Genomic DNA, 24,867 nt, shown 5'->3' with positions numbered 1-24,867 from the left:
GTTGAACTAAAGTCCACCCTTTCGCAAAATGGAATATCGCAAGTTGAGGTGATGGGAGCTGGAGCTCCAACTTTTTGGCCGAGAGGCTAGAAAGCTTGGGCTGCATGCAGGGGCCCACCTTGGTGCTTCAATTTACCCCATCTTTTAGGTACCGGTAGCACCAGACTTCACATGCTAGAACCCGGAGCCTTGGAGAGGCGAGCTCGGCAAGTAGCGGCCACCCCACACGGAAGGTCACAATGTCACCGGATTCCTCGCTCTATGCGGCAAGGTGACGACCATCTCTCGGCCTGCTTAGGTGCGATTGACTTCCGTCAGTAATGCGCTTGTTATTGTCTCATTTGCACCTAAGAAAACCGTGACAACCATGACATGATCGGACCCGACACCGCTGCCAACAGCCTGTCATCAAACAGAAATTGGATAGACGAGTCCAATCCGCCTTCCACTTCTCCACCGGCCTGCGACCGCCGTCATGGCCAACGGTGATGACGATGCCTCGCGCGACTCTGCGCCCGATCTTCAGATCCTCGGCGATCAGATCACCCTCCAGCCCTCGGGCTACGTCGAGCCTCCTGTGGCCCATCCAAGCCACCCCGCCCACGATGCCGCTGTCGACGACGCCGCCGAGGCCGAGAAGGAAGAAGCCCTCATGAAACACACTGCCCACTTCCGCTCCGAGCCCCTACAGTTCCTTCGCGAAGTGTCTTTGTACGTTTCTGGGACAGGATGGCGCGCCTATGACGATGTCATCGGCCAGCCCATCTTCTACTCGGGCTTCTCCGAAAACATGAAGAACACCATCCTGTCTGCGCCCCTGCTGAACGTTCGGATATCCAAGCTGGCAGAGCGGAGGCTGGCAGTGGAGGAGAGCAAGGGCTTGCTGGGGGACAGAAAGAAGGACAGCCGGGAGTACGATATTCGCAAGGCACAGCGACGGAGTTTCCTCGAGAGCGGCTTGAGGGAGGTCGCCGAGAAGTGGACAGACCAGATGATCTGCAAATTCGAGAGCAAGACCTTCATCAGGGGCGCCTACTATCTCGTCACCCAGCTCCTGACCAGGGCGTACCACCAGGGCATACACGTGTCTTCCGAGGAGGTCCTGAGGTTGCGGAGAGTTGCCGAGAAGGCTGCAGCCAACAAGCAGAGCATCGTCTTCCTGCCTTGCCACAGGTCGCACGTCGATTATGTCTCCATGCAGCTCATTTGTTACCGCCTTGGAATTGCTTTACCAGTTGTCGTTGCCGGCGACAACCTCAACTTCCCGCTGGTGGGCAGCTTCCTGCAGCACGCCGGCGCGTTCTATATACGAAGGGCATTTGGAGACGACGCCCTTTACACAACTCTTATCCAAACTTATATCGATACTTTGCTACAGGGTGGTTTTAATTTTGAGTGTTTCATTGAGGGCGGACGGTCAAGAACGGGCAAGCTGCTATCACCAAAGTTCGGCATACTGGGTTTCATCATCGACAGCCTGTTGTCCGGCCGGGTCAGCGATACCATCATATGTCCGGTGAGCACCCAATACGACAAGGTCATAGAAACCGAGGGCTATGTAACAGAGTTGCTCGGAGTGCCCAAGAAGAAGGAGAACCTCGCAGACTTCCTGAGCAGCGGCGGGTCCGTACTCTCGCTGAGGCTGGGAAGAGTGGACGTACGTTTCCACGAGCCCTGGAGTCTACGAGGGTTTATCAACGAGCAGCTCACAAGGCTGAATCATCCTCCGAAATCCCTCAAGGTAGACATAGACCCCAGTACGCGTCAGAAGCTCCTTCGCATCCTCGGATACCGAGTTTTGGGCGATATCAACGGCGTCTCCGTGGTGATGCCCACTGCGCTCATCGGAACTGTTCTCTTGACCCTGCGCGGCCGCGGCGTTGGCAAGACCGAGCTCGTACGGAGGGTAGAATGGCTCATTGAGAGAGTGCGCGCCAAGGGCGGGCGCGTCGCGCACTTCGGTAATGCGCCTCTGTCCGAGGTTATCGACCGCGGCCTCGAGGTGCTCGGCAGGGACCTGGTCGGCGTCATCGATGGTCTTCCGGAGCCTACGTATTACGCCGTGGATCGCTTCCAGCTGAGCTTCTACCGGAACATGACCATCCACCTGTTCATCACCGAGGCACTGGTCTCGGCAGGCATGTACACTCGCGTCAAGCAGGGCGGCGGGCCGGCCATACAAGACATCTCATACAGGGATTTGCATGACCAGGTTCTATTTCTCAGTTCACTTTTCAGAGGGGAATTCATCTTCTCGGGCGAAGGACTGGCGGTCAATTTAAACAAGACACTCGCCGGCCTTGAAGCCGACGGCGTGTTAACTCTGAAACGGGACGACCAGGGCCAGGTAACAACTGTTGGGCTATCTGACCAGGAGAGGAAGGTCGGTCGGGAGAACTATGACTTTTACTGCTTCCTGATATGGCCATTCATAGAGGCCAGCTGGCTGGCCGCCGTGTCATTAATGGGCCTTACACCACCCTCCGGGCAAGAGACCGAGGTTTGGATCGAGGTGTCCAAGGCACAAAATAGTGCTCAGCTGGTAAGTTCTGCCCCAGTGACCACACGCCCGAGCATCTGAATCCTAACCTGTGTCTCAGCTCGGCAAAACGCTTTATCACCAAGGCGACCTCTCCTACTTCGAGGCAGTTAATAAGGAGACCCTAAAGAACGCGTACACACGCTTCGAAGAGGAGGGCATCATCCAAGTCGTCAAGTCCAGAGACACAAAGATCCCACCACGACTGCGCCTGGCGCCCGAATGGCAGCCAGCCCGCGACCCGACCACCGGCAGTCTCAACGCCATAGGCTCCCGGCTGTGGAACTTCACCGAGAAGATCGCCAACAGCCGGCGCGAGGGCAAGAACAGGCGTGACGGCGCGACGGTGAGCACGAGGGTGGTCAGGCTGACGGACCTGCTCGGGCGCAAGCTGTTCGAGGAGGCGGTGAGCGGTGCCGAGGGCAAGGGCAAGGGGAAGGGCAAGGAGAAGGCCAGCTATCCAACCCTCAGCAGCGAGGACGCGCTGGTTCTTAAGAGGACTGTGAGGGAGCAGCGCCGGCGGAGGGGCCTTGAGAAAAGAGCGCGGCTGTAGACATCCCTTGAGATATACGTTGTGTAAATGGAGCGAGCTGCATGTACCAGGCAAAAAAGGATTCAATGAACACATTCAAGTGCGACTTGCTTGGTAGCGCAGTGTTGCCCTGCTGTAGTGGGTATCATTTTATCTATCCTAAACCATTTCTGCCGTTTTCTGTCCCGGGTCACGTCCGCCCAAGGCCATCCGCAAGTCTACGCCTTTGGCGGCAAGATGATGTTGTCTATCAGTCTCACTGGTGGCCCGTCGTTGTGACCCAGGTCCTCGCCTTCCTGTGGCGCATACACAGGCAGCATCTTGATGGCCCCGCTCAGGATGGCGCCCCTGGACGGGTCGATCTCTTCGATCTCCTCCATCGTGTCCGGGTCAGCCAGCGATATGTAGTCGAGCTGGAACAGGACGCCCTCGTGGGGCGGCAGGTCCTTTTGCGCGTCCAGCGTGTCCAGGATCACCTTGAGCGCGGCGGGGACGACCTCGCCCGCCTCGAGGGCCCCGCCGGCGAGGTAGGCCTCCTCGGCGGCCCTCAGCGCGCGGTACAGCACGGGCGCGACGCGGCGCCTCCTCGCGCCGAGGTAGACGTTGCGGCTGCTCAGGGCGAGGCCGTCGGCGCCGTCCCGCACGGTGGGCACGACAACCGGCTCGAGGGGCATGCAGAAGTCGCGGACCATCCTGCGGATGACGACGGTCTGCTGGACGTCCTTCTGGCCGAAGAAGACGCGCGACGGCTGCACGATGTTGAACAGCTTCATGCACACGGTCGCCACGCCGCGGAAGAAGGTGGGCCGCGTCCGGCCCTCGAGCACCGAGCCCACGGGCGTGATGGTCACGAAGCTCCCGTCCGAGTCGACCTCCTGGCCCGGGAAGCCCGAGGGGTACATCTCGCGGGTGGTGGGCGCGAAGACGGCCATCTCGAGGCCATGCGGTTGTTGGGCGCCCAGCTCCTCGTACAGCGCCCTCAGCGCGGCGCAGTCGGCGTCCCATGTCTTGGGGTAGCTGTCGAGGTCCTCTGCGACGCCGAACTGGGCCGGGTTGACGTAGACGCTCACGACGATCTTGTTGTGGCCGCGGCGCACGGCCTCGCGGATCAGGCGCAGGTGGCCCTCGTGCAGGGCGCCCATTGTGGGCACGAGGGCGAGGCCCTGGTCATCGCCGTCAGGCGAGCGGCCTCGGCAGGCGAGGGCGGCCCAATCGCGGATGCCGGTGGCGGTGCGGAGGACGGCGATGGGCGAGCCGGGGACGGTCTCGCCGAGGGGCTCGCGGGGCACGGCCGGGTCGACGGGGATCTGGAGCTTGCGCGTCACGAAGCCCGGTCGGGGCTGGGGGCCCTTGGCCGCCGCATCGGAGGTCTTGGAGAAGCTTCGAAGGGCGGCCCTGGCCGCCGGTGGTGTCGGCGCGTTGAGGGTGGTTGGTCGCGTGCGGCGGGCGGCTGATGCGACTGCACGCGACGCGGCACGGGTTTGCATCGCGCGGGCGAACATGGCGGAAAACGGGCAATCCAGTGATGTGAAGGGCTCACTGGCGTCAGAGGGTGAGTCAAGAGAAGGTCAGAAATTGCCGTCGCCCCATCGCAATGGGCGTGGGCGGTGTTTTATGTGGACATCGTGATAGATTTGTACAGCGCAGTTTTGAGGACGTCTGAAGCTGACGTTGGGAGCTCCCCGTCGGGGTTGAACCCTCGTGTGGGACCATGTGCCCAGGTACCCTCCCCACTGCACGCCTTGAAGACTCGCCCCATTTATAGACCCATGTCTTTTGTAGACTGTGTATCTAATAAGTTGCACCCAGGGATACCAATTTTGAGCCTAAACCATAACATTTACACTCATGCAGAAACGCTCCCAATAATCTCTATGTCTTCTTCCCAAAGTAATTCGTAATGGTATTCCCCGGCTTAGCATCTCCCGCTTTCTTCGGCGTTCCCCCTTCAGGCTTCTTCTTCCCGACCTCCATGATCTCCATTAACTCCTCAAACTCCTTCGCCGGGACAATGCCACCGCTAGCTTCTTTGTGCCCCCTCGCAAAAGACTCGCCCATCCTCTCCCGTAGCGTCTCATCCGTCGCCCTGGCCGCGATCCCCTTCAGCACCTCAATGATATTCACGGGCGGATCCCTCGCCCTGGCCGTCCGTGGGATCCGACACGAGAAGTTGACCATGCCCGGCAGGTACCCCTCGTTCGCACACATGACCACCTCCAGCTTGTTCGACTGCAGGTGGCCGGCCCACCTCGTCGCGATCACCGGGTGGATCTGCGCCTTGGAGCTGATCCTGAACACGGCGACCTTGGCGTCCGAGCTGAACTTGGGCGCCGTGTGCGTGCACCGCTCGACCTCGGCGTTGACCTCGGCGCGGGCTGCGAGCAGCTCCCTGTTCCTGAGCAGGTCTGACGGCGACTGGGCTGCGGTCAGGGCAGCCCACGCCGCGGGCACGCCGAACGCCGCCGTGCGCCGAGGGGCGTTGACGAGCGAGACGGCCTCGTTGATGGCTTTCTTGGTGTACTGCTTGAACGCGCCCTTCATGTCGGGGAATGGTGGCTCCCACTTCAGGGTGTTTCCGAGGTCGCCGTGTGTTCCCATGATGCAGAGCCAGTCGCACTCCTTTTGCACATCTTCGTGCAGGTCTCGACAGATAATGTAGGTCAGCAACGAGCTGGTCGCGACTGGCGGGCTGTTACAGGCAGTAACATGCTGAGAGCCCTGTGGGAAATCGTCCTCGAGGGCGTGATGGTGGTCGATGACCAAGGCCTTGTGAGGCTTATCTATCACTGGAGGTGACTTCCTTGATCCTTGATCGAGTACGAAGATGTACTCTGGGTCATGGGTGGCCATCGCGCTTCTCTCGGCGTCATCGTGAATGCTATTCCCTTTCTGAAGCAAGTGGGATGATATTTTATCCGGGCCTAATCCAAGAAGAACGAGTGTCTTTTGTAATATCGCTCCGGAGCTGAGCCCATCGGCGTCTTTATCCGGCACAATCAGAGTCTCCCGTCCAGACGTCGCACTTTTCATCTGTCAGTTGCATGGAAAGCAGTGTCCTCTGGTTCGATTCACTTACCATTCGAGTATGAAATTTCTGGCAGACTCAATCTGCTTCTTGGGGGCAGGCCAGATGATTTCTCCAGACGCTGTCCTCATAGAAGTGGTTGCATGATACTCAGGCAACTCAACACGTCGCTTTTTCGTCTTTGATGCATTCGAGCTTGACACAGCACTTCTTTTCATGGTGGATAGGGGCTTCCCACTACTGGCTTTTGTGATGCTCGATAGCCTCCTCGCCAAGAACCGTGTCGTCTGAACGGATCGAAGTGCAAGTCCTGCGAACGATTGGTATTGGATGAATGAATGACTGGGAAACATTCGCGCATTGCTCGAACATCTGAAAGCTGTGGGCATATCACAGTGTTGTGTGTGCGAATCCAATAGTCTCGAACTCGCAGGCTCAACGGGTCAAACCGATGATCTTGGCTCACTGCACAGTGGTGACGTCAGTCCACGCCCAGGCCACAGAGCCCTTGAAACTTTATACCTCTGTAGTGCCTCAGACTAACTCAATATCAGTCGCGCCTATCTCATACAAAATACCGTCGATCTCATGGTTCATTAGGCCCGGAATCCAAGCGAAACAAACAAAGGTGTATCCGCTTCCAGTCTTTCTGAGAACCATCGGGTGTGTGTTGGAAGTCACCAGGCACAACACATCGTCAGGCTCAATAAGTCTGGGACTGTAGCCCACAAAGCCATATGATGTCCTGAACCACACGGGCTCAGGCTCCGATATGATCTTGGTATAGTCGAGAATGCTCTTCCACCAAAGGCTGGTCAGGAAGGGGCTCTCGAGGCCTGTTGCTGTGTACCAGGCGCTAGCAAGGTGAAAACCGAGTCTCTCGGTGTCGAGCAGCTGGTATTCGAAGACAGGCTTGAGACTTGTCCAGTCAGGACTTGCAAGGCCTGGCTCAATGATGTCGGGGCGGTCACCCTGCATCAGAGCTTGACGGGGGTGCACCTTTGGCATCGATGAGAAGAGACCTTGGAGAGACGAACGGTATTCTTCGAGGCCGAGGCATGTCTCGCAGCGATGATTGGCAACCGAAGATGCACGGGTCATGTTGACCACGCGGTCCAGAATGAAGCCCGAGAGTCGAAGTCTGGAAGCGTCCTCGCTGAGCGATGGCGGTGGTGGTGCCTCGATCATGTAGTCATGCCATATTTCCCGGCGTCTCATCTTCGACAAAGTGCTTCTTGCTAGCTCTAGCTGAGCATTGTCGACTTCACAGCCCGAGAGGGTGAAGTCCATGGCCCATGATGGCATGTCTCCGTGCTGTGCTAAGCCGATGCAGGCGAGGTGTTTCTCGGACGAGACAATGGCGAAAGTTGCTTTGCTATAGCACTGGGCGGGTGGCTCGTCGTAGCTCGGGGTGATGAGGTCGCTCTCTTCTTCCTTGATCAGCCCGAGGAGGCAGTAAACCATGTCCCGAGGGTCCGCAGCCTCACGGCCTGCCAGGCTCGGGAGGAACTGTATTAAGCCGGCTGTGTTTGCTGGTTCTCCGGTTGTGCTGTATGCCGCTTGATTCCGTATCCTTTCCAGTTCAAATACTTGAGCTCGGAGTGTTCGAAGCTTTTCAAGAGCATCGCGTGGCATCTTTGGCCATGGCCACTGGGTGAACTCCTCACTGAGAAGTTCCCAGCTCCAGGTGATGGAGCCGAATTGGAATGTCGGTGGAACGGCTGAAAGGACAGCTGCCTGGATAGACCAGGCACATTCAGACCAGAGAGGCTCGTATAGTGCGCGTCCCAAGGCTCTGCAGCTTTGCCTGAGCCATAGTTGCCGCTCCCTTTCTCGATTTGCAGTAGGCTCGTACTGGGCCTCGTAGTCCCCGAGCCAGACGATAACTGTGTCGGCGGCCTTTAAGGTTTGGGCCATGAGAGCTACTTGCCAGTTCCGTTCGGCATTGTTGTCCTGGTCAATGCACAAACCATCGACCCAGAGGATCCTGTTCGTTTCCGTCTGGCGTAGCCGAACCAGTGCGGAGTAGAGATTATCCGTGACCTTGAAGTTTGTCTGGCCGCAAAGAGTGATTGATCGGTTGGTATTTGACTCTCCCCAGGTGTAGGATAAAACCTCGTAGTGTAAGGCGTGTGGCGTTGGGCCTTTCTCGCCGGATGTCCCTAAAGGTGCAACGCGAAATTCGCACCGCACCTCATCTTGTGGATTTGAAGCTGGCAGGAGCACCAAGAGACGAATCTCTCGGCATTCCTTCCTGACGGAATGATCTGAAAATACTAGAGCACGTTGCTCATTGTCTGCGAGGCTGATCTCGGCGGTGTTGACCTCCGTGACTTCTGTGATACTGCTCTTCTGTGGTCGGTGGTAGACTGTGATGACCTCACCCCCGGTTGCTTCCTCGTCGCCGCTGATCACAAACGTGGCAGACATACTGACTGCATGTGATGTTTCGTGTTAGAGTTTGCTGGCGTTGATGCAAAGTGCGGTGTTCGCATCGAACCGCCGCTTCTTGTGGCCAACGAGAGCTGGGAAAAGCTGCCCGGATAGGGGTAAGACCATGGCGAAAACAAGGCCGAATTTCACGATATCCTGCTACCGGTCCGATCCTACGAGGGATTGTACCTGAAAATTAAAGCGTGTAAATCAGGTTATTCCCCTACCATCCCGGGCAATGCAACCGCGGCCAAGCATTGCATCGCCCCCGGACTCCACATTAGCAGGCATTACCTAGTTAAAATGGCCGCATCCGTCCGCAGGTGAGCATTACGAGCCCCCAAATTATTACAGAACTATTGACGGGAGCGTAAAGTGCTATACGTGGCGGCCGTTATGAAGACCGGGGATTCTCCGACACTGAATGAAACTGGCAGCCAACAGACTGGAAGATTCTTGATTTCAGGGTCTTGGTCAGGCGGACCGAGGACCAGTCCGACACCGAGACGAGACGCCTGCAACGCGTGTCAGCTTTGAGGGCCTCGTCACCTGTCCCACACATGGGAGGCGATTTCTCATTCAACGCTTTGGCTGGCTTTAGTTGCGATGTTGTCAAGAGCGCGGTATGGGACATGCAGGTGATTCTCAAAACTGAACAGACCCAGCGGTGATCTTTGTTTGCAGCGAAGAAACAATTGAGGGCACGGCCATCCAGCTTGATGACATCAATAAGGTTTCGCACTTCCGTGGACGGCTAATTTTATGGGGCCCAAGGAACCGGAAACTCTGGCATCATCAGCCGACGGAGTTGGCACACAGACACCGAGGATTGGACCCCGAGGCCAAGATCCGGGGCATCCCACAAATCCTGCCCTTTGAGCTCGTACATCAAAACGAATTTGTGGGCTCAACAATGCACTGTGTCTGGTTTGGCTCATCAACGACTGCGAAATGGCAAAGGGGTGTGCCATAGCCCATCCGGATTTTGCTGGCCAGACGCAGGGCTGAGGAAAGGTCCAAGCTATCCATATCTTCCTATGGGTCGATGTCACGGGCAACTCCGGCGTGGATTACTTTATCTGTTTACAAGATAATTCGTACGTAGGACATAATGTGGTTATCAAATATTTTTACAAGGTATGTTATAATCTTCCTCTTACATGAAAAGAATAATCATGTGTCCGACACTGCTCTGGCCGCTCGGCAATAGCACCTGACCTAAGGAAGTCCTCACTGTCATTCGGCCACTTTGCATCACGCCGAACGTCTGCTCCATATCACTGCGTCTCATGCCCCTCGGCGGCTCGGTCACTTTCGGATCGGGATCCTCCCACGCGAATGGATACCGGGAAAAGCTTCGCCAATTGCTCATCGACAATGGCTACACTATTGAAATGGTTGGATCGCGAAGGTCTGGTTCCCTTAGTAACAATCACAACGAAGGGTGGCGGGGAATCCGAATCGACCAGATCCACAATAAGGCTCAAAAGAGCATCCCGTGGCTCCGGCCGAACGTCGTTACGATCAATGCAGGATCTAATGACTGTATTCAGCGGTTCGAAATCGATTCTATTGGGAAACGCATGGACAGGTTGCTGAAAATGACGTGGGACGCGTCGCCCAGATCAACCATAATCTTGTCGACCCTGCTACCAACCTCGGATACGAGCGTTGAGGCCAAGATATTGCAAACGAACGCCCGGTACCGAGACTTGGCGGAGAAGAAGACAGACGAAGGTAGACGGATCGCGCTGGTCGACATGCACAATGCAGCTGGCCCAAACCTTGACGACCTCGTAGATGGTGTACACCCCAACGACCTGGGCTACCAAAAGATGGCGTTATTGTGGTATGAAGGAATCCAGGATTGTGCAGCGAGAGGTCTGATAGAAGAGCCAACGTGAAAAATGTAGGGGGCCCGGGCAAAGAGAAGTTTTTCTCAAATAGCTGATGCTTGAGCTTAGATACCGGTAGCTTGCAACATACAACAGGAAACATGAACACTCAGCGGCGTCAAATCCTTTTGATGTGCCCTGGAAGGACTGCTTTTTTTATTCAACGAAAATTGGGCTGAGTGTCTATTGCAGTACCAGTGCTTTACGAACCAGGTTGGGTGACAGACATGGCCTAGTATTCCAGGTCGGCCACCAACGACCGACAAGTTCGGTTTTGTCAGACCGTTTGTCCCAAATCATAGGCTCGGCCACCCGAACTATTCGCCGACAGGGGTTGAGACCCATCTTTGATCAGGACGCTAGGTTACTTAGATCACGGCGAATTGGCTTATGCCCGAGCTAAACTTCTGTGGGGCGCGCCCGGGGCGATGTAGATCTCGCCGAGATCACTGCCTTTTCTGTACTTGTTTGAATGCAAAGCGGGAATGGGCTGATATAGAAAGCTGATAGATGCCCGTTTTGTACGTGACATCGATTGGTACGGAACTAATCTTTCGCATCATTTGTGCCCACATCTCAATATCTCTCTTTGCTCTTCAAACCTCTTTTCCCAAGCCCATTACCGTGAATCAGTACAACGATATACATTTGGTACATTGGAACTGACGGTCGGTGAAGGCATGGTTTTGCACCTCGTGCCAAGGGGTAGCAGTGTATGCGCCACTTGAGTGGAACTGAGACTGAGACTTGGTGTGCGCATAAGAATGACTTGGAACTAAAGCTGAGGAAGCCCGACAACAGGGAAATTGTGGAGCGAGCGAATCTGACCACGCTCAAGGCATACGTCAACATGATCTCAGACAGCACTGCCAGACTGACATAGATTGACTGTGCTCGTCATCAAAAGTTCCAAGAGGCTGAGTGGCTGCGTAAACAGATACAGCGGTGCTCCGGCTGTGACTCGTGCAACCGAGATCAGTCTGCCAATCATTTACAGTACCGAGCGGGCCTCCCGATCAGGGCACGCACATAATCAATTGTTCAGGGCATCTCTGATCGAACGGGCCGCTGATTACGGAACCGCATGGATCTGGGTGGGAGAATAGGGCCGCAAGCTCGCAGCACAACTGTTCCGACGCGGGCAGTGCTGCGCTGCGGCCGTGGCGCACGACGACAGGACCTGCGGAGACAGTCCCACAAGCAATGTCGCTAAACACTCGATTTAGTTTTGGACGGGTTGGCCCGGCCCCAGGAAACAATGGGAAACGAATGAGCCGCGCAGACCTGTTCCCTGCAGCACCGCTCCATCTACAGGGCAAAGCCACGGTCCGAGTCAGAGAATAAAACCACGTACGTGTGTAGGTACGCAAAGGTTGCACATGTGGTCAAGCTGCCGATTTACTAGAGTGCGGGAACTCCAACTCAGGCCGCATGTGTCAATTGGAAAACCGAAGTCTGGGTGTGGCCACAATTTCATTATAATTTTGATATCAAGCGAAACTGCTAGAAGCTCTTATTTTCGAGACACTCTTCACACTCTCCTTTCGCAAGTGCCTAGCACCGTGGGACGTGTTGTTGTTGTTTATCTCCGCCCTGGTACCAAACTCCTCCGGTTCCTTGAACGGGTTGACCTGCTGCGCAACGTAAGGATCCTCGTAGTAGTTCTTGCTGCTCTGGGCCTGGAGCCCGCTCTTGCTCCTCTGGAGCTCGATCCCGTCGTCGTCAGGGTCGTTATCCGTGCCGCCGGTGCTGAGGCGGCGGTGCTCGAGCGTCACTTTGACCTCACGCGTCACCAGGATCTGAGACATGTCGATATTTTGAAGAACTGGCCAAAAGACAGGCAAAGAAGCGCATATTGTAGCGACATCTACCTCGAGAGCGGCGAGGACGATTGGTGTAGGGCCGTACCAGGTGGGATCGAATCTGAAGCGTTCTAAATCAGCCATCAAAGCATCGAGGAAGTAGTTTGATACAAATATAGGGAGAACCGGGCATCAATGACTATAGCCTGTCTCAAAATCTATAGCCTATAAGACCTTCACGTCACGGGTTGCAGGTGGGAGATGTTTCTTCTCAAGGGGTCTAAGAACATATCCGAAAGCTGCTTACGTCGGGTAGGTCGCGGCTCGTGTTTCGATAATGGACGCAAGACGCCATATGGAGAAAATGCTGGCCCTGTTGAAAGATTAGCTCCATCGAAACATGTCTTATGTGCGGAAACCTTACATGCTGCCGATGCTGAAAAGGCAGATCAGCGCCCATCGCGATTTTGTGCTGCTGGTCTTGTTGTACAGTAGCAATGGTGCAGGAATAGCGAGGATGATGATGTCCAGGATCATATTGGTTGCAGTCAAGCTCGTATAAGTGTAGACGAACGTTTCGACTTCGAGAGAGCCGAACGCATATCGTGTTGCAGGAAGTGTGAGGTCCCAGTAGGCCTGGATAGGTATCGTTGGTACCCAGCCCAGAATACCATATCCTATACACCACTGCCACAAATGTGTGGTCAGCATTGAGTTCAACTGACTAAATGGAACACGAGTGAGGGGTCACGTGTCGAATTGGGGCGAGTTGGGTCAGGAGCGTGCGGACTTCACCTACTGCGAAAACAATGACGATAGTCCCAACGGTAGTATACCATAAGCGTGAGCCCTTCTCATAAATTCGGAGGAACTGGAATAGCAGAGCAAGCTTGATGAAACCTGCAGAGCTTGGGTATGTGGCGTTGGCGATGTAGAAGATCTGACCGCAGCGTTGTTCAGCTTGACACGCAATGGTAGGTGGAATGGGAATGCATGCTTACTCTTAGATATTCAGACATCTTTTGTTCTCCGAGAAGAATAAAATGCTGTCCGAAGCCCACAGTAGTCGAAAGGCATATTGCTATCGAACCGGCACTTGTGGCGGCCTGTCGTATAACGTCAGTCCATATATTCCTCTCTCTTCAGATCTCCAGACCGCATGCTAAACCACTCACAAGTGCTAGGACAACAAAGAGGTCATCCCACCAAGGCGACTTGATGATAAAGAATCGAGTGTAGAGTCGTAGTAGGGCACAAATCCACTGCAGCACCTGTTCGTAGCATCGAGAGCTTGTCAGAAGGACCTTCCGAAGACATGACAACCCAAGCGAGTACCAGTACAAGCCGACCGACCCTTCATCCGAGCCGACGTACCATTCCGCTTATAACGACTCCTAGGATATTCCGAGAAGAGTTGAGAAATGATGGTTCCTCATGGAGGTTGTCTTGGGAGCCGATCAAATCGGTCATTAATGCCATGATCGTATCATTGCCTTGTATCCAACGGGTTCTATTTTTCTTTCAGATGTTCTCGGTGTTGGAGTCGTGCAGTTGATCGTTGGTCGTTGAACGTGGATCGTGGATCGCCAGCAAGAGGTGACCTGTCAAATTAGAGTCGGCAGTGATCGGTAGTGATTCGCGTTTTCCATAGATGCCAAGGCCAGACTGCCGTGGATGGCTCCGGGGAGCGTGCCTTTTTGTGATCCTGCATGATACGTTGGCTTCCGGGTCGGGTTGTGGGACGGTGGGCCGTTCTGGGGGTTTTCACACGGGCCCCTGATGATCGCCAGAGAAAACTGGGCTGGAACTGCCCTCAGCTCCGCCGCGCATGTTGATGGAGGGAATGTTTTGCCGCAGGGTATGGGTGAGACGAGCGGCGTTACCTAAAAGACGCGCCCACGGAGTTAAATTGCCTTTTACGGACACCCTAGGAAACGGAAGAGAGGCGAGCTCGGGAGGGATCACAAGACGGCATCTCGAAACCTTGATCTTGCGGATTATGGGATGGCAGGTGTGTATCTCGAAGCGGTCAAAGCTTGCACATCAAGCCGCCAAGCTTGGCCACGTTCCTAACCCTGTAAAACGAATGTGTGACGACTCCGGCAAATATTGTGGCCAATGGCTGCGGTTTTGAGTCAAGAATCAAGATGTGCTCTGGCCTTTTTTTGCGGGACCTGCCATAAAAGTGGGTATTAAGTGCAGAGGCGATGAAATCCCCTTTCCCGGAGAGTCGACTGATCAAGCAGGGATCTGTACCTGAAGGTGTGGGCATGCTAGCTTTGACCTCGCAAGGCACGACAGATCTGGGTGCTGTCGCCGGGGCCCCTCATCTTTTACATGACTTGTTGGTTTGAATAATATAGCCTCAGTCGACTCGCCAACCTTAGTGCGGACTATAGGCCTCCTACATTATACAGTCAACCTCATGTCTGAGTCGCATGTACCTTGACAAATGGTCAAGTCTCAACAATTATCATCTGCTATAGAGCTGTTCTGGTGGGGGACCCGGGTGAGATTGGGGCTATAGTGAAAATGAATCCCTGTGCAAGGGGCAAGTCAACGGTCTTGCGACGTGTCTGACGACCGCGGGTCTCACAGACTGAGAACTTTCTCCATGTTCCAATGGGAGGGGAAAATCGTCGCTGCGCAAGTACATTGGCTCCAAGCCTTCACCTATGTGGGTAGGGACAAGTTCTTTTTCGAGGAGGTACCTCTTCAGCCAGACGAATGGCGAGAATGTCGAAACGATAGTTACAAGCCACATCGAAGCTACTGTGGTATATTTGCTGATCCCCATAGGCGATCGCCCGGGCCCCCTCATGGGGCTGGGCATGAGCGGGTATCCATGGGTTGTCGTTTGAGGCTAGCACGGGTGATCAGCAGGGCTGTTTTGCGTGATATGCCTGCATGCTCGGCCTGCCGACTTTTCGTTTAGAGGAACATTTGAACCCAGCGCTGCCGGCCGGACACCAACCCGGCGACGAACATGCAAATACGTGCGGCAGGTTACTGACTGACCCATGGCCATAACTGCTGCAGGTCAAGAGTTAGTTGACGAACTACGGCTTCCGGCTTGGGTCCGATCCAATAAACTGCACTCAAATCCCCGATGTGACTCTCAGGGACTTCCGAATGCCGCAACAGCCAGGTTTTTGATTTTGATCCGCAAACAAATAGAAAAATTTCCGTCAATCATGCAATGTCAGGAGCCAGGACTGCCGATGAGCTACCTAAGATTGTGGACGAAGATACAGCTCTAAGACCAATGGGCTGAAGATATTGAGCCAAAGTCCAGCCGGGAAGCACACACATGAAGTTATTAGTTATACCTTTCACCGGGACTAAATTGCGAGTGGTTGCATGTGGCGTGCAAGACACGGCCGCATCATACCCTCTCACCTTGAACAAAAATCATTAACGTTTACAGAACTAGGCAAGAACTTCAAGCACGTGTCCCTAATCGTGCTCAATCCTCGGTGCTAAGGCTGCCGTTGTTTAAGATAACCAGTCATTATTGACTTACCAGCACGCCCAGCTGTTATGTGCTCTGAAATATGTGCATGTCCAAGTTTCGAATTGTATGATACCATAGCATTCTGACACATAATTCACTTGAAGTGCATGTGAGTGCCCAACTGTAAACTAGACTTGCCTCTGCTCGATATTTGCTTTCATGCAGGCTGATGCTCAATAGGTTGGAAGGAATGCGGCCATCGTGGTGGATGACGTGTGCGCCAGCTGAAAGAAGGCAAGGGCCGGCAACGAGGCGTCCCACGGGCTAAGCATCATACAATCAACTCAGCACGCATGGGACCAGCTGTCACACGCGCAACAACATTGATAGCCAAGTGCTTGGCCAACGACATTTGGTTTACTCGTATTGCATTTGTTTTAGCACAAATATGGCCGCCGAACAAGCTAGTAGGCAAACCGGCACCGCAGCGGATACTCGTGCCGCTCTGGTGCCTGATGAGGCTCACCTTGACAGACGCGAAGCCGACGATGGCCTCGCACAGTACAGTTGCCAAACCTGTGCCAGTCGCAAAGTCAAATGTGATAAGACAAGGCCGATCTGTTCCAGCTGTCGCAGCCGCGAACTACAGTGTCTCTACCAGGCGCCTCCGCCTCGACGGCGTAAAAGGCAGTTGAGCGACGGTGACGTCTACGAAAAGATTGCTCAGTACGAGCGCATTCTGCTCGAGCACGGGTTGCTGCCGCAGGGTGCTCATACATCGCCTTCCACTGAGTGCTCACCACAGGAGCCGATATCTCTGCGTTTCATCGAGCCAAACGCAGAAATGTCGAAATTGGGTAAAGTTGTGGTCGGCCATGGTAGGTCGAGGTACATCAACAGCACCACCTGGCGTAGCTTAGAAGATGATGAGATGCAACATATGTCCATGGAACGAAATCACGAGGAAGAGGAGTGTGAGAAAGAAGGGTCTGGATCATTTCTTGCTTCAGCAGGGGATTTCCCAGCTGATCCTTTAACGGGAGCACTCATGGGCTTCCGGCGGAACCTGTTGCACTGCCACCCAACGCACGCGGAAGCAATGATTCTGTGGAACACTCATATCGAGAACGTGGAGCCTATTTGCAAAGTGCTGCATATTCCCTCGTCGACAAAGATGGTCGACGAGGTTTCACGAAAGCCTGAAACAGCATCGAGAGAGATCGAGTGTGTCCTGTTCGCAGTATATCATTTCGCCGTCTTCACCTTGACGGAGGAGAAGTGCGAGAAGCTATTTGGTCGATCGCGAGATGCTTTGATGCAGAAGTACCACCTCGCAACCCGGCAAGCCCTCGTCAACGCGTCTTTCCTCACGACCACTGATATATCCGTCGTACAAGCTCTCGTACTCTTCCTGCTTGCTTGTCGACATCAATACGACCCAAACGCATACTGGATCCTGACAGGTGTTGCCGTCCGCATAGCGCAACGCATGGGGCTTCACCGCGACGGAGAGGCGCTCGGCTTGTCACCGTTCGACGTACAATTAAGGAGACGCTTTTTTTACCAACTCATACCCCTTGACGGTATAGCAAGCCAACTACAGGTACCGGTATTGCCATTGCGCCGGAGTCATGGGATACCAAGGAGCCATTGAATATCAATGATGACCAGATCTGGCCAGGAATGACCACGGCGCCACGAGAGCAGAAGGGGGCAACCGAGATGATCTTTTGTCTGGCCCGGGCATGTATCGGTAAATTCTTTGCCAGGTCGATTCGTGGTACAGCTACGGACCACTCTCAACACCACAGTACAGTTGAGCCTCTCATCCGGGAAGCTGAGAGCGAAGTAGAGGAAAAGTACATCCGCTACTGCGACATTACCAACCCGCTGCACTTCCTAACCATCGGCATGGCGAGGTCAGCCATTACTGCTATGCGCATCAAGATCAGGCTGCCGAGAATTCGAGATCAGACCGCCACGGACGCGGAGAGAAAAGAACTGTTCCAACTGGCGCACAAGATCATCGACACGGACGCAGCTGCTTACGCCCACACAGGCCTCCAGAGATATCAATGGCACGTCAGGTCCTTTTGGGCATAGGGATCTTGGGATTCCCTGATATATGTCCTGACCAGCCTGCGGAGACCTGGCCTGCTCTCGCGTGATGAAGTCGACAATACCTGGAGCAAAGTGGAGAAGGTTTACATGAACCACGCCGATTTTTTAAAGTCAAAGCAAGCCCTGCACACATCGCATTTCGGAGTCTAACGTTGAAGGCCTGGCATGCCAAACCTCCTAGTAGCAGTGTACCTGAACCGGATTTCATCAGCACTCTGCGCTCCCGGCAGGAAGGCAAGCTTGCGACCAGAGCAGCCATGGGCAGCAGCAAGGCAACGACGTCTGGCGTTGGAAATGATACAACACCACCAACTGGCCTGAATCCGGCGGTCGATGCAAGCTCGAATTTTGATGAAATCGGCATGGGTCTTGATATGAGCAGCGACTTTAATCTTGACACGGAAGACTGGATGCTTTGGGATCAGCTCATCAAGAATGACCAGACTCAGAGGGCAGTGAAACCGTCTTGATGCTTTCAATAACGCATATGTTGCGTTTTACGTGGACTGCTTATCAAAGAAGTGCTTTGAAATGTTTAAAACGTGATCAATAAGTCCAGAGACGGTGGGAAACATCAAGTCCGCAGATTCAACTTGTGTTTACGATAGATCACCCCCATAGTAAAGCTTGGAAATATTATATATATATCGGAAGCTTGCGAACCTAGAAAATCATATATGCTTAAAGGAGCGCCGACCTTCCTTGAGTTGCAACCTCACCAGCATCAGGCCTCTGTCATGACTCCTCTTCCTTGCCTGTACCCGCCCATTCATAATCAGGTAGCCCGAATTTGTCGCCCCCAAATGAACTGGAGAAAAGCGCACTCGCCCAAGAAAAGAATCCGCTGAAAGCCATGCCCCAGCAAATGACAGTGAGGGCTGCGTTTCGAAGCCAGATACCCCAGGCAGTCTGCGGAGCAAATATCCATGGGATACCGGGTGGGATCTTTTGTAGGTCGTCAATTATAGGCCTCATGCGCTCCTCGTAGCCCCGGAGTCCAGCCTCGATGTCGCCTTTGCACATGCTGACCTCGCCAGCCAGCACATAAGCACCGGCCATAGCGAGGCTCGTGCCAGTTCCGGTTGGACCAGGCGCGTAGCCCGCATCACCGACCAGGACGAATCGCCCCTTGTAGAGGCTGGGCACCTTGACCTGTACTATCTCCGACGCGTAGAAGTCGTCCGATTCCATCATGCCCTCGAGGATGTCCTCCGTCTTCCAGCCGGCCCCGGAAAACTCCCCGGCAATGTACGTCTTCAGCGCATCGGTCCCTTTCTTCGATGCCTCCCTGAACGGCAACGTCGCATCCTTACTTCCGCGTGGATGGATCAAGTGTGTGATAACCCGAGTCACCCCTGAGGGATCGGGCCCGAGTCCAAAGAAACGACCACCCGTGGTTGTCCACGCCTGCCCAGTCTTGCTGCCATTAAGCAGGTCTTTCTCCACGGAGAAGTACGCCGCCCAGCAGTCCACCGACCTGATGTGGTCCCGGACGCCGCAGCCGAAACCCATAGCTCGAGTCCGCGAGGTGGAGCCGTCGCAGGCGACGACGAGGTCGTACTGCGCTGTCGGGTGGCCGTTCGCGAACTCGACCGTCACCGGCCCGCCGTCGTCGACCTGCTGCATGGACGCGACCTGCTCGCCAAAGACGTAGTTGATCCTCTCGTTGTCCTTGGTCATGTCGAACAGGATCTGCGCCAGGTCGCCGCGGAAGATCTCGTACTCTGACACGAGCGACTGCTGGTTGGGGTCGCCGGTGGCCGTGATGGTCGCGAACGGCCGGCCGTCGTCCCTCACGAAGCTGATGCCCTCCATCCCGGTCGTCTTGGCCCTCACTGCGTCTTCCATCCCGGGCATCTTCCGCATCACCGAGACGCCGGCGTTGCGGATGTCGACGTTCTGCCCGCCGGTGCGCAGGCTTGGGAACCGTTCGATGATGGTGACTTTGGCGCCGGCTTTGGCCAGCCAGTAGGCTGTTGTTGGTCCTGCGACGGACGCGCCCACTACGAGGACTTTCAGGTCAGGCATTGTGAAGTATCGTATGTATGTAGAAAAAGACTAGAAATATTGATGTTACACAATTATTTCTCCGTGTGATGGCTGTTGCTTGCATCGACTATATATGTCAGACGCCACGGACCAATTCGGCCTTCAATCCAATCCTCGGCCGTTGAGGCCCGCTGGCTCGGGCCCGGGAGGGCTGGGAGTCAACGGCCGAATAGACGAAGGATTAGATAGGCACCGGGTCCGCAGCAGCGCTAGTTTGGGCGTAGCAATTTTGATGTCTTCGGTTGGCTGTTTTTTAGGCTGTTTGCAGGTCGGAGTTTCGCATAGCCATATGTAGCTAGGCTAGGGCCAGAGACGTGGCGGCCCGGCTCGCATAAGGAGTACCCGAGACCGAAAGTCCGGTCTAGTCTCACAGTACCGAGCCAGGTCAGCAAGTGAGCTGCTCTCATCTGCATCGATCAGGCTTCACATGTACCACACACGAACTCTCACGGCCAGGGAGCCTCCAGATGTCTCCTCGCTACTCCGGAGTACAAAATGTACCAAAAGAACACAGGTTTCTCAGCAAAATATAAATAAATCGAGGAACCACAGCCTGTGCTACTTCAATGGCTATTGGGGGTTATTTGGGGTTATACTCGATACCGCATGGAAGACGAACATAGCCACAAACAACTTGACGGCTGGGGTGGAACTTACTCGCTTTCGATCGGCCATGTCGACCTGCTGTCCTACGTCCAAAGAACATGGATTGCATACTTGTTGGTCAGATGATCGGCCTGCTCATGTCTAATCAATGTCGAAGAATATAATTACGTGGGAAAGTTTGTTCACCTTTACGATGTCGTGACATGGTCGTTGCCGCAAGCCCATTTCGGGAACCCTGGACAAGAGAGGCCATTGTCAGCATATCATCAAAATGAGGCCCACATACTGGGTTCCATGAGGCGGAGCTTCAGGCCCAGGACGGACGATCACCTTCATGGGCATCACGCCGACGACCCATAAAGCGAATGCTCACTGGTCGCAAGCCACGGTGAGGCGCTGACTGATTTTCGCCAAAACGGGCAACTTCTGAGAGACGAGCTATGTTAGAACCCTGCTCTGCACAAACAGAAGAACCCACAGGTTGGTGGGCGAGACTCAAAGCGAGTGAGAGGGTGATAACGTCCATGTGCCGTTACCGCAGACGTCAAGTGCGTAGAAGGTCGTCGATGCAACAATAGAAAAGCATTGTGAGGGTAAACTGGGTCACAATTCCACCTTGGATAGAACAAACGCTTAATGATGGGTCACCCGCGCGCTGCACTGACAAGGTCAAGTATTTGCACCTTGCATTCGAACGAGTCGCCAACTACGTAGAAACTATCGTGACAAGGAAAAGAACACTTCTCTGGTTGCATTCCCTTTGTAGTCCGAGAGCCATGAAAACCATCCTGGACCGAACGGAAATGGTCAAAAGTTCCTTATTATATGAAGGAAATTCGGCGATTTTGCGTATCTTTTGGAAAACAAATACGCCCTTTAACTTCATGTGGGTGCATGAAGTGTTTCACGGGTATTTACAGTGAGCACCTAGGGGTCACTGATCATCTTAGATAAAGTGACGACCTGACAAAACAGCCGGGCCAGCCGGGCCAGCCGGGCCCCAGATTTGCTTTAATGCCACCAACAGGCGTTCATCCTGTCTCTGGATCTGTGCATCTCGAGGTCGCATTGGGATCTGTGCATAGTAAGGATACGCGGATCCATCATATGCCCGCCCTGCGATGGTTGGCCCTATCAGATCAACAACTTCTATAAAGGTGTATCTCCACTCTGCCGCCGCGATGGATAGAAGAACCGCTTGCGAGTCAGCAAGAGAGCCAGGGGCTTGAAAATGCGCAGCCGTATGCAAGTGATATAAACTGCCGCCGATACTATCGCTGTTATTCCGGTCTGGCCCCTCCACCTCGAATTGATCCTCCAGATGTAGTGCTTCTGGAGTTATCAAAAAACCAGAATGTGGCACCAGAATGTGGCCATGGCAGTACCCGATGTCGGAGAAAGTACCTTGCGATACAAAGATCACTACTTGCCAGTTCTGGTTGAGAGGGGAGGCTCAGTCGCTCGTGTGTGGGAAGGGAGGCACACAAGGATACGATCCAAATGACCTATGAGGCTTACATTCTCTCCTGAGGCGTCGAGTTCCACGGATGAATACATAGGTACAAATCCCCAGTTGAGGTTATTGGTACTGCCTACCGAGTCTCAGGTAGATCCTGTAGGACTCCAAATCAAGCCTTTTCCCAGCCCTGGGATGATTCTTGATTCTCCACCACAGCTCGAGGGATCTACCACTTCAAGAAGGTCGAGATACTTGCATATGGGTCGTTATGGATGCAGACAGGGGTTGAGTTTGTACCGCGAGACCATGCTACGAGGCTCTCATGTACAGGCATTGACTCGGATATGAACTGAAGATAATATCGCCACGTGCATCAGTACGACTCGCCAGGATCGAAGTAACAACTGTATAAATACACCCGATATCTCCTGTTAATTTTCCGCCAAAGGTCCGGGAATTCACATCTGCGCGGGCAGGATCCAACAGGGCTGTCTTCTAAATTGCTCTTGCCACCAAGGTAGCCTCACAGCCTTGTAACAATGTTCAACCACCTATTTGTGGCCGCTTTGGTGGTCAGCGTCCCTTGCAGCACTTTAGCAGCCGTTATAAAGCGCCATGCCACCGATCTGGACGGAACCTATGATTTCGTCATCGCAGGCGGTGGCACTGCTGGCCTGACCATCGCTGACAGAGTCTCGGCTGCTTTCCCGAATCGTGAGTCGTCTTTGTCCCTCCAGCAAACGTCCCTCGATACCCCGGAAATATCATCTAAGCTCAAGTCCAAGGGTCCGTTCTCGTGGTGGAGGTTGGAAATTGGGATCCTCGCCCGCCGTGGTATGAGCCAGCCTCGGTAACCTGGGACATGGGCGGGGCCTTCGTGTACTCGCAACCCATTCCGACCCTGGACAACAGGACGCCCAGGCCGTTCATGGTGGGAAAGACTCTCGGTGGTAGCTCTGCCATTAATGGCCAAGTGTTCGACCGTGCTTCTCGCCATGACTACGACATGTGGCCCAGCTACGCTGGGGCGGATGGCTGGGACTGGGAGGGCCTGAAGCCGTACTTCCAAAAGGTCAGTCGGGTTGCCCGAAAAAGTCCATGCTCCATGGCGTGCAGAATTCGCTGACGGATTCGCCGTAGAGCGTGACCTTTGTTGAGCCAACGGCAGAGGAAGTCGAGCAATATGGCTACACGTGGGACATTGAGTCTGCCTATGGAGGCTCGACTCCGGTCAACTCCTCGTTCCCGCCTTTCCAATGGCCAACAACCGGTGAGTCCCGCCTGACTTTCGTGACAGGGGTTACGGGGATGCTGACAGCCACTCGCTCAGGTATATCCCGCCAAGCCTGGCAGGAAGTTGGACTTGAAGTCAAGAAGGAGTGCGCCGGGGGCGACAAAGCCGGCTTGTGCTGGGTTCCGACCTCCCAGAGCCCTTGGGATGCCAGCAGATCGCACGCCGGCATTGGTCACTACGAGCTGATCAAATCTCGCCCAAATCTCCACGTCATTGCCGACCACAAGGTGATCCGTGTTGTGTACTCCGGGGATGACCTCGCCGACCAGGTGCCGGTCGTGGAGATAAAGTCCCTCAACGACAGCTCCGTCTACAACGTCAGTGCCAAGGCCGAGGCCATCATCTCTGCTGGTACTGTCCACACTCCTCAGGTCCTTCAGAGAAGCGGCCTCGGCCCTGCCGCACTCCTTAAGGACGCCGGTATCGATGTCGTGCTCGAGCTTCCCGGTGTCGGGTATAATTTCCAGGACCACACGGCTGCCCAGTTTGCAGTCAATGGTGGGTGCAAAACGTTCTCGCCCCGATTTGATGAGCTATCTGACAAGACATACAGTTACCAAAGACCTCCTGCCTAACGAGAACGAATTGAGCTCGAACAAGACCTTCCTGCAGGACTCGCTTGCCCGGTACGCCCTCAGGCCGGCGCAGGGCCCATACACACAAGGCGTAGCCAACACAGCAGCCTTCCCTGCCCTGAATGTCATCACCGGCGAGTACAAGGCCCTCGCTGCCGCCGTCCGCGACCAGATCGCAAACGGCTCTGCGACCCAGTATCTGCCGCACGGAACGCCCGAGACCGTCGTCGCGGGCTACTACAAACAGCTGGCATACATCGCCGACGCAATGGAGAACACTGACCAGCCCTTCATGGAAGGGTGGACCTCCGGGGTGCCTCAGTACGGCACACTGCTTCACCCTTTGAGCCGGGGCTCGATCCTTCTCAACGCATCCGACATTGACGGCGAGCCCATCATAAACTTCAACACGGCCAGCAACCCGCTGGACCTCGACATCATCGCGACCTTCGTCCCCTTCTTCCGCAAGCTCTGGGCGACCGACGCGTTCAGGGCCCTCGGCATCGTCGAGACGTCCCCCGGCGCCAACGTCACGGGCGCCGCGGACCTGAGCCGCTGGCTCGTCGGCGAGGCGCTGCAGCAGAGCGACTACCACCCGTGCTGCACGGCGAGCATGGCGGCGCTCGAGGACGGCGGCGCCGTCGGCGGCGACCTGCGCGTCCACGGGCTGCGCAGGCTCCGCGTCGCCGACCTCAGCGTCGCGCCCCTGGAGCTCGGCACCCACACGCAGTCGACGGCCTACGCTATCGGCGAGAAGGCAGCTGATCTGATTATTGCGGACTGGTCGTGATTCCCGGGTGCGTCTCTCGATCTGGATGCCTCTGTTGCTCTCGAGCGCCTCAAATTCTTGTACATACCTAGGTTAGTGTGCTCAATGGTTTTTGTACAATATTCAGCCCGCGATATTCTTTCTGAAGGTGTAAGGTAGCGTGAAATCCAAATTTAGACTGAAACCATGATCTCAGGTTCACGCCTTCCTGAGAAAGACGCAGTAGGCCAGAATGCATACACGTATCCTACATATTCATCGCAATTCGTATTGTTTGTTGGATTCCAGTGAAGACAGGATTCTGATTGAACTTG

General features: G+C 54.8%; 9 protein-coding genes across 9 annotated transcripts; 4 read left to right on the top strand and 5 right to left on the bottom strand.

Moving 5' to 3' along the window:
* Window positions 1-475: 475 nt before the first annotated feature.
* INS49_003697 (uncharacterized protein) lies at window positions 476-3,092 on the top strand (the record flags this gene model as incomplete). Its single annotated transcript, XM_043164489.1, has 2 exons — window positions 476-2,542; window positions 2,601-3,092. 2 exons carry the CDS (start codon window positions 476-478, stop codon window positions 3,090-3,092), a joined length of 2,559 nt encoding a protein of 852 aa, XP_043019254.1.
* Window positions 3,093-3,289: 197 nt separating this feature from the next.
* INS49_003696 (uncharacterized protein) lies at window positions 3,290-4,573 on the bottom strand (the record flags this gene model as incomplete). Its single annotated transcript, XM_043164488.1, has 1 exon — window positions 3,290-4,573. One exon carries the CDS (start codon window positions 4,571-4,573, stop codon window positions 3,290-3,292), a length of 1,284 nt encoding a protein of 427 aa, XP_043019253.1.
* A 370-nt stretch (window positions 4,574-4,943) lies between these two features.
* Window positions 4,944-5,921, bottom strand: INS49_003695 (uncharacterized protein; the record flags this gene model as incomplete). Its single annotated transcript, XM_043164487.1, has 1 exon — window positions 4,944-5,921. The coding sequence occupies one exon, from the start codon at window positions 5,919-5,921 to the stop codon at window positions 4,944-4,946; it is 978 nt and encodes a 325-aa protein (XP_043019252.1).
* Window positions 5,922-6,630: 709 nt separating this feature from the next.
* INS49_003694 (uncharacterized protein) lies at window positions 6,631-8,526 on the bottom strand (the record flags this gene model as incomplete). Its single annotated transcript, XM_043164486.1, has 1 exon — window positions 6,631-8,526. One exon carries the CDS (start codon window positions 8,524-8,526, stop codon window positions 6,631-6,633), a length of 1,896 nt encoding a protein of 631 aa, XP_043019251.1.
* A 1,292-nt stretch (window positions 8,527-9,818) lies between these two features.
* Window positions 9,819-10,433, top strand: INS49_003693 (uncharacterized protein; the record flags this gene model as incomplete). Its single annotated transcript, XM_043164485.1, has 1 exon — window positions 9,819-10,433. One exon carries the CDS (start codon window positions 9,819-9,821, stop codon window positions 10,431-10,433), a length of 615 nt encoding a protein of 204 aa, XP_043019250.1.
* Window positions 10,434-11,914: 1,481 nt separating this feature from the next.
* Window positions 11,915-13,696, bottom strand: INS49_003692 (uncharacterized protein; the record flags this gene model as incomplete). Its single annotated transcript, XM_043164484.1, has 7 exons — window positions 11,915-12,347; window positions 12,534-12,599; window positions 12,651-12,913; window positions 13,026-13,166; window positions 13,228-13,332; window positions 13,402-13,497; window positions 13,601-13,696. The coding sequence occupies 7 exons, from the start codon at window positions 13,694-13,696 to the stop codon at window positions 11,915-11,917; spliced, it is 1,200 nt and encodes a 399-aa protein (XP_043019249.1).
* A 2,432-nt stretch (window positions 13,697-16,128) lies between these two features.
* INS49_003691 (uncharacterized protein) lies at window positions 16,129-17,783 on the top strand (the record flags this gene model as incomplete). The annotated part of the gene is made up of 4 exons (XM_043164483.1): window positions 16,129-16,241; window positions 16,317-16,654; window positions 16,724-17,210; window positions 17,270-17,783. 4 exons carry the CDS (start codon window positions 16,129-16,131, stop codon window positions 17,781-17,783), a joined length of 1,452 nt encoding a protein of 483 aa, XP_043019248.1.
* A 753-nt stretch (window positions 17,784-18,536) lies between these two features.
* On the bottom strand, window positions 18,537-19,829 carry INS49_003690 (uncharacterized protein; the record flags this gene model as incomplete). Its single annotated transcript, XM_043164482.1, has 1 exon — window positions 18,537-19,829. One exon carries the CDS (start codon window positions 19,827-19,829, stop codon window positions 18,537-18,539), a length of 1,293 nt encoding a protein of 430 aa, XP_043019247.1.
* Window positions 19,830-22,454: 2,625 nt separating this feature from the next.
* Window positions 22,455-24,574, top strand: INS49_003689 (uncharacterized protein; the record flags this gene model as incomplete). Its single annotated transcript, XM_043164481.1, has 5 exons — window positions 22,455-22,629; window positions 22,701-22,987; window positions 23,056-23,185; window positions 23,246-23,707; window positions 23,763-24,574. The coding sequence occupies 5 exons, from the start codon at window positions 22,455-22,457 to the stop codon at window positions 24,572-24,574; spliced, it is 1,866 nt and encodes a 621-aa protein (XP_043019246.1).
* Between the last annotated feature and the right edge of the window lie 293 nt (window positions 24,575-24,867).

Source organism: Diaporthe citri, assembly GCF_014595645.1.
Source record: "Diaporthe citri strain NFHF-8-4 chromosome Unknown scaffold_10, whole genome shotgun sequence".
NCBI classification, from domain to species: Eukaryota; Fungi; Ascomycota; class Sordariomycetes; order Diaporthales; family Diaporthaceae; genus Diaporthe; species Diaporthe citri.
The sequence above is the reverse complement of the archived record's forward strand: the minus strand, read 5'-3'. Positions and strand labels throughout refer to the sequence as shown.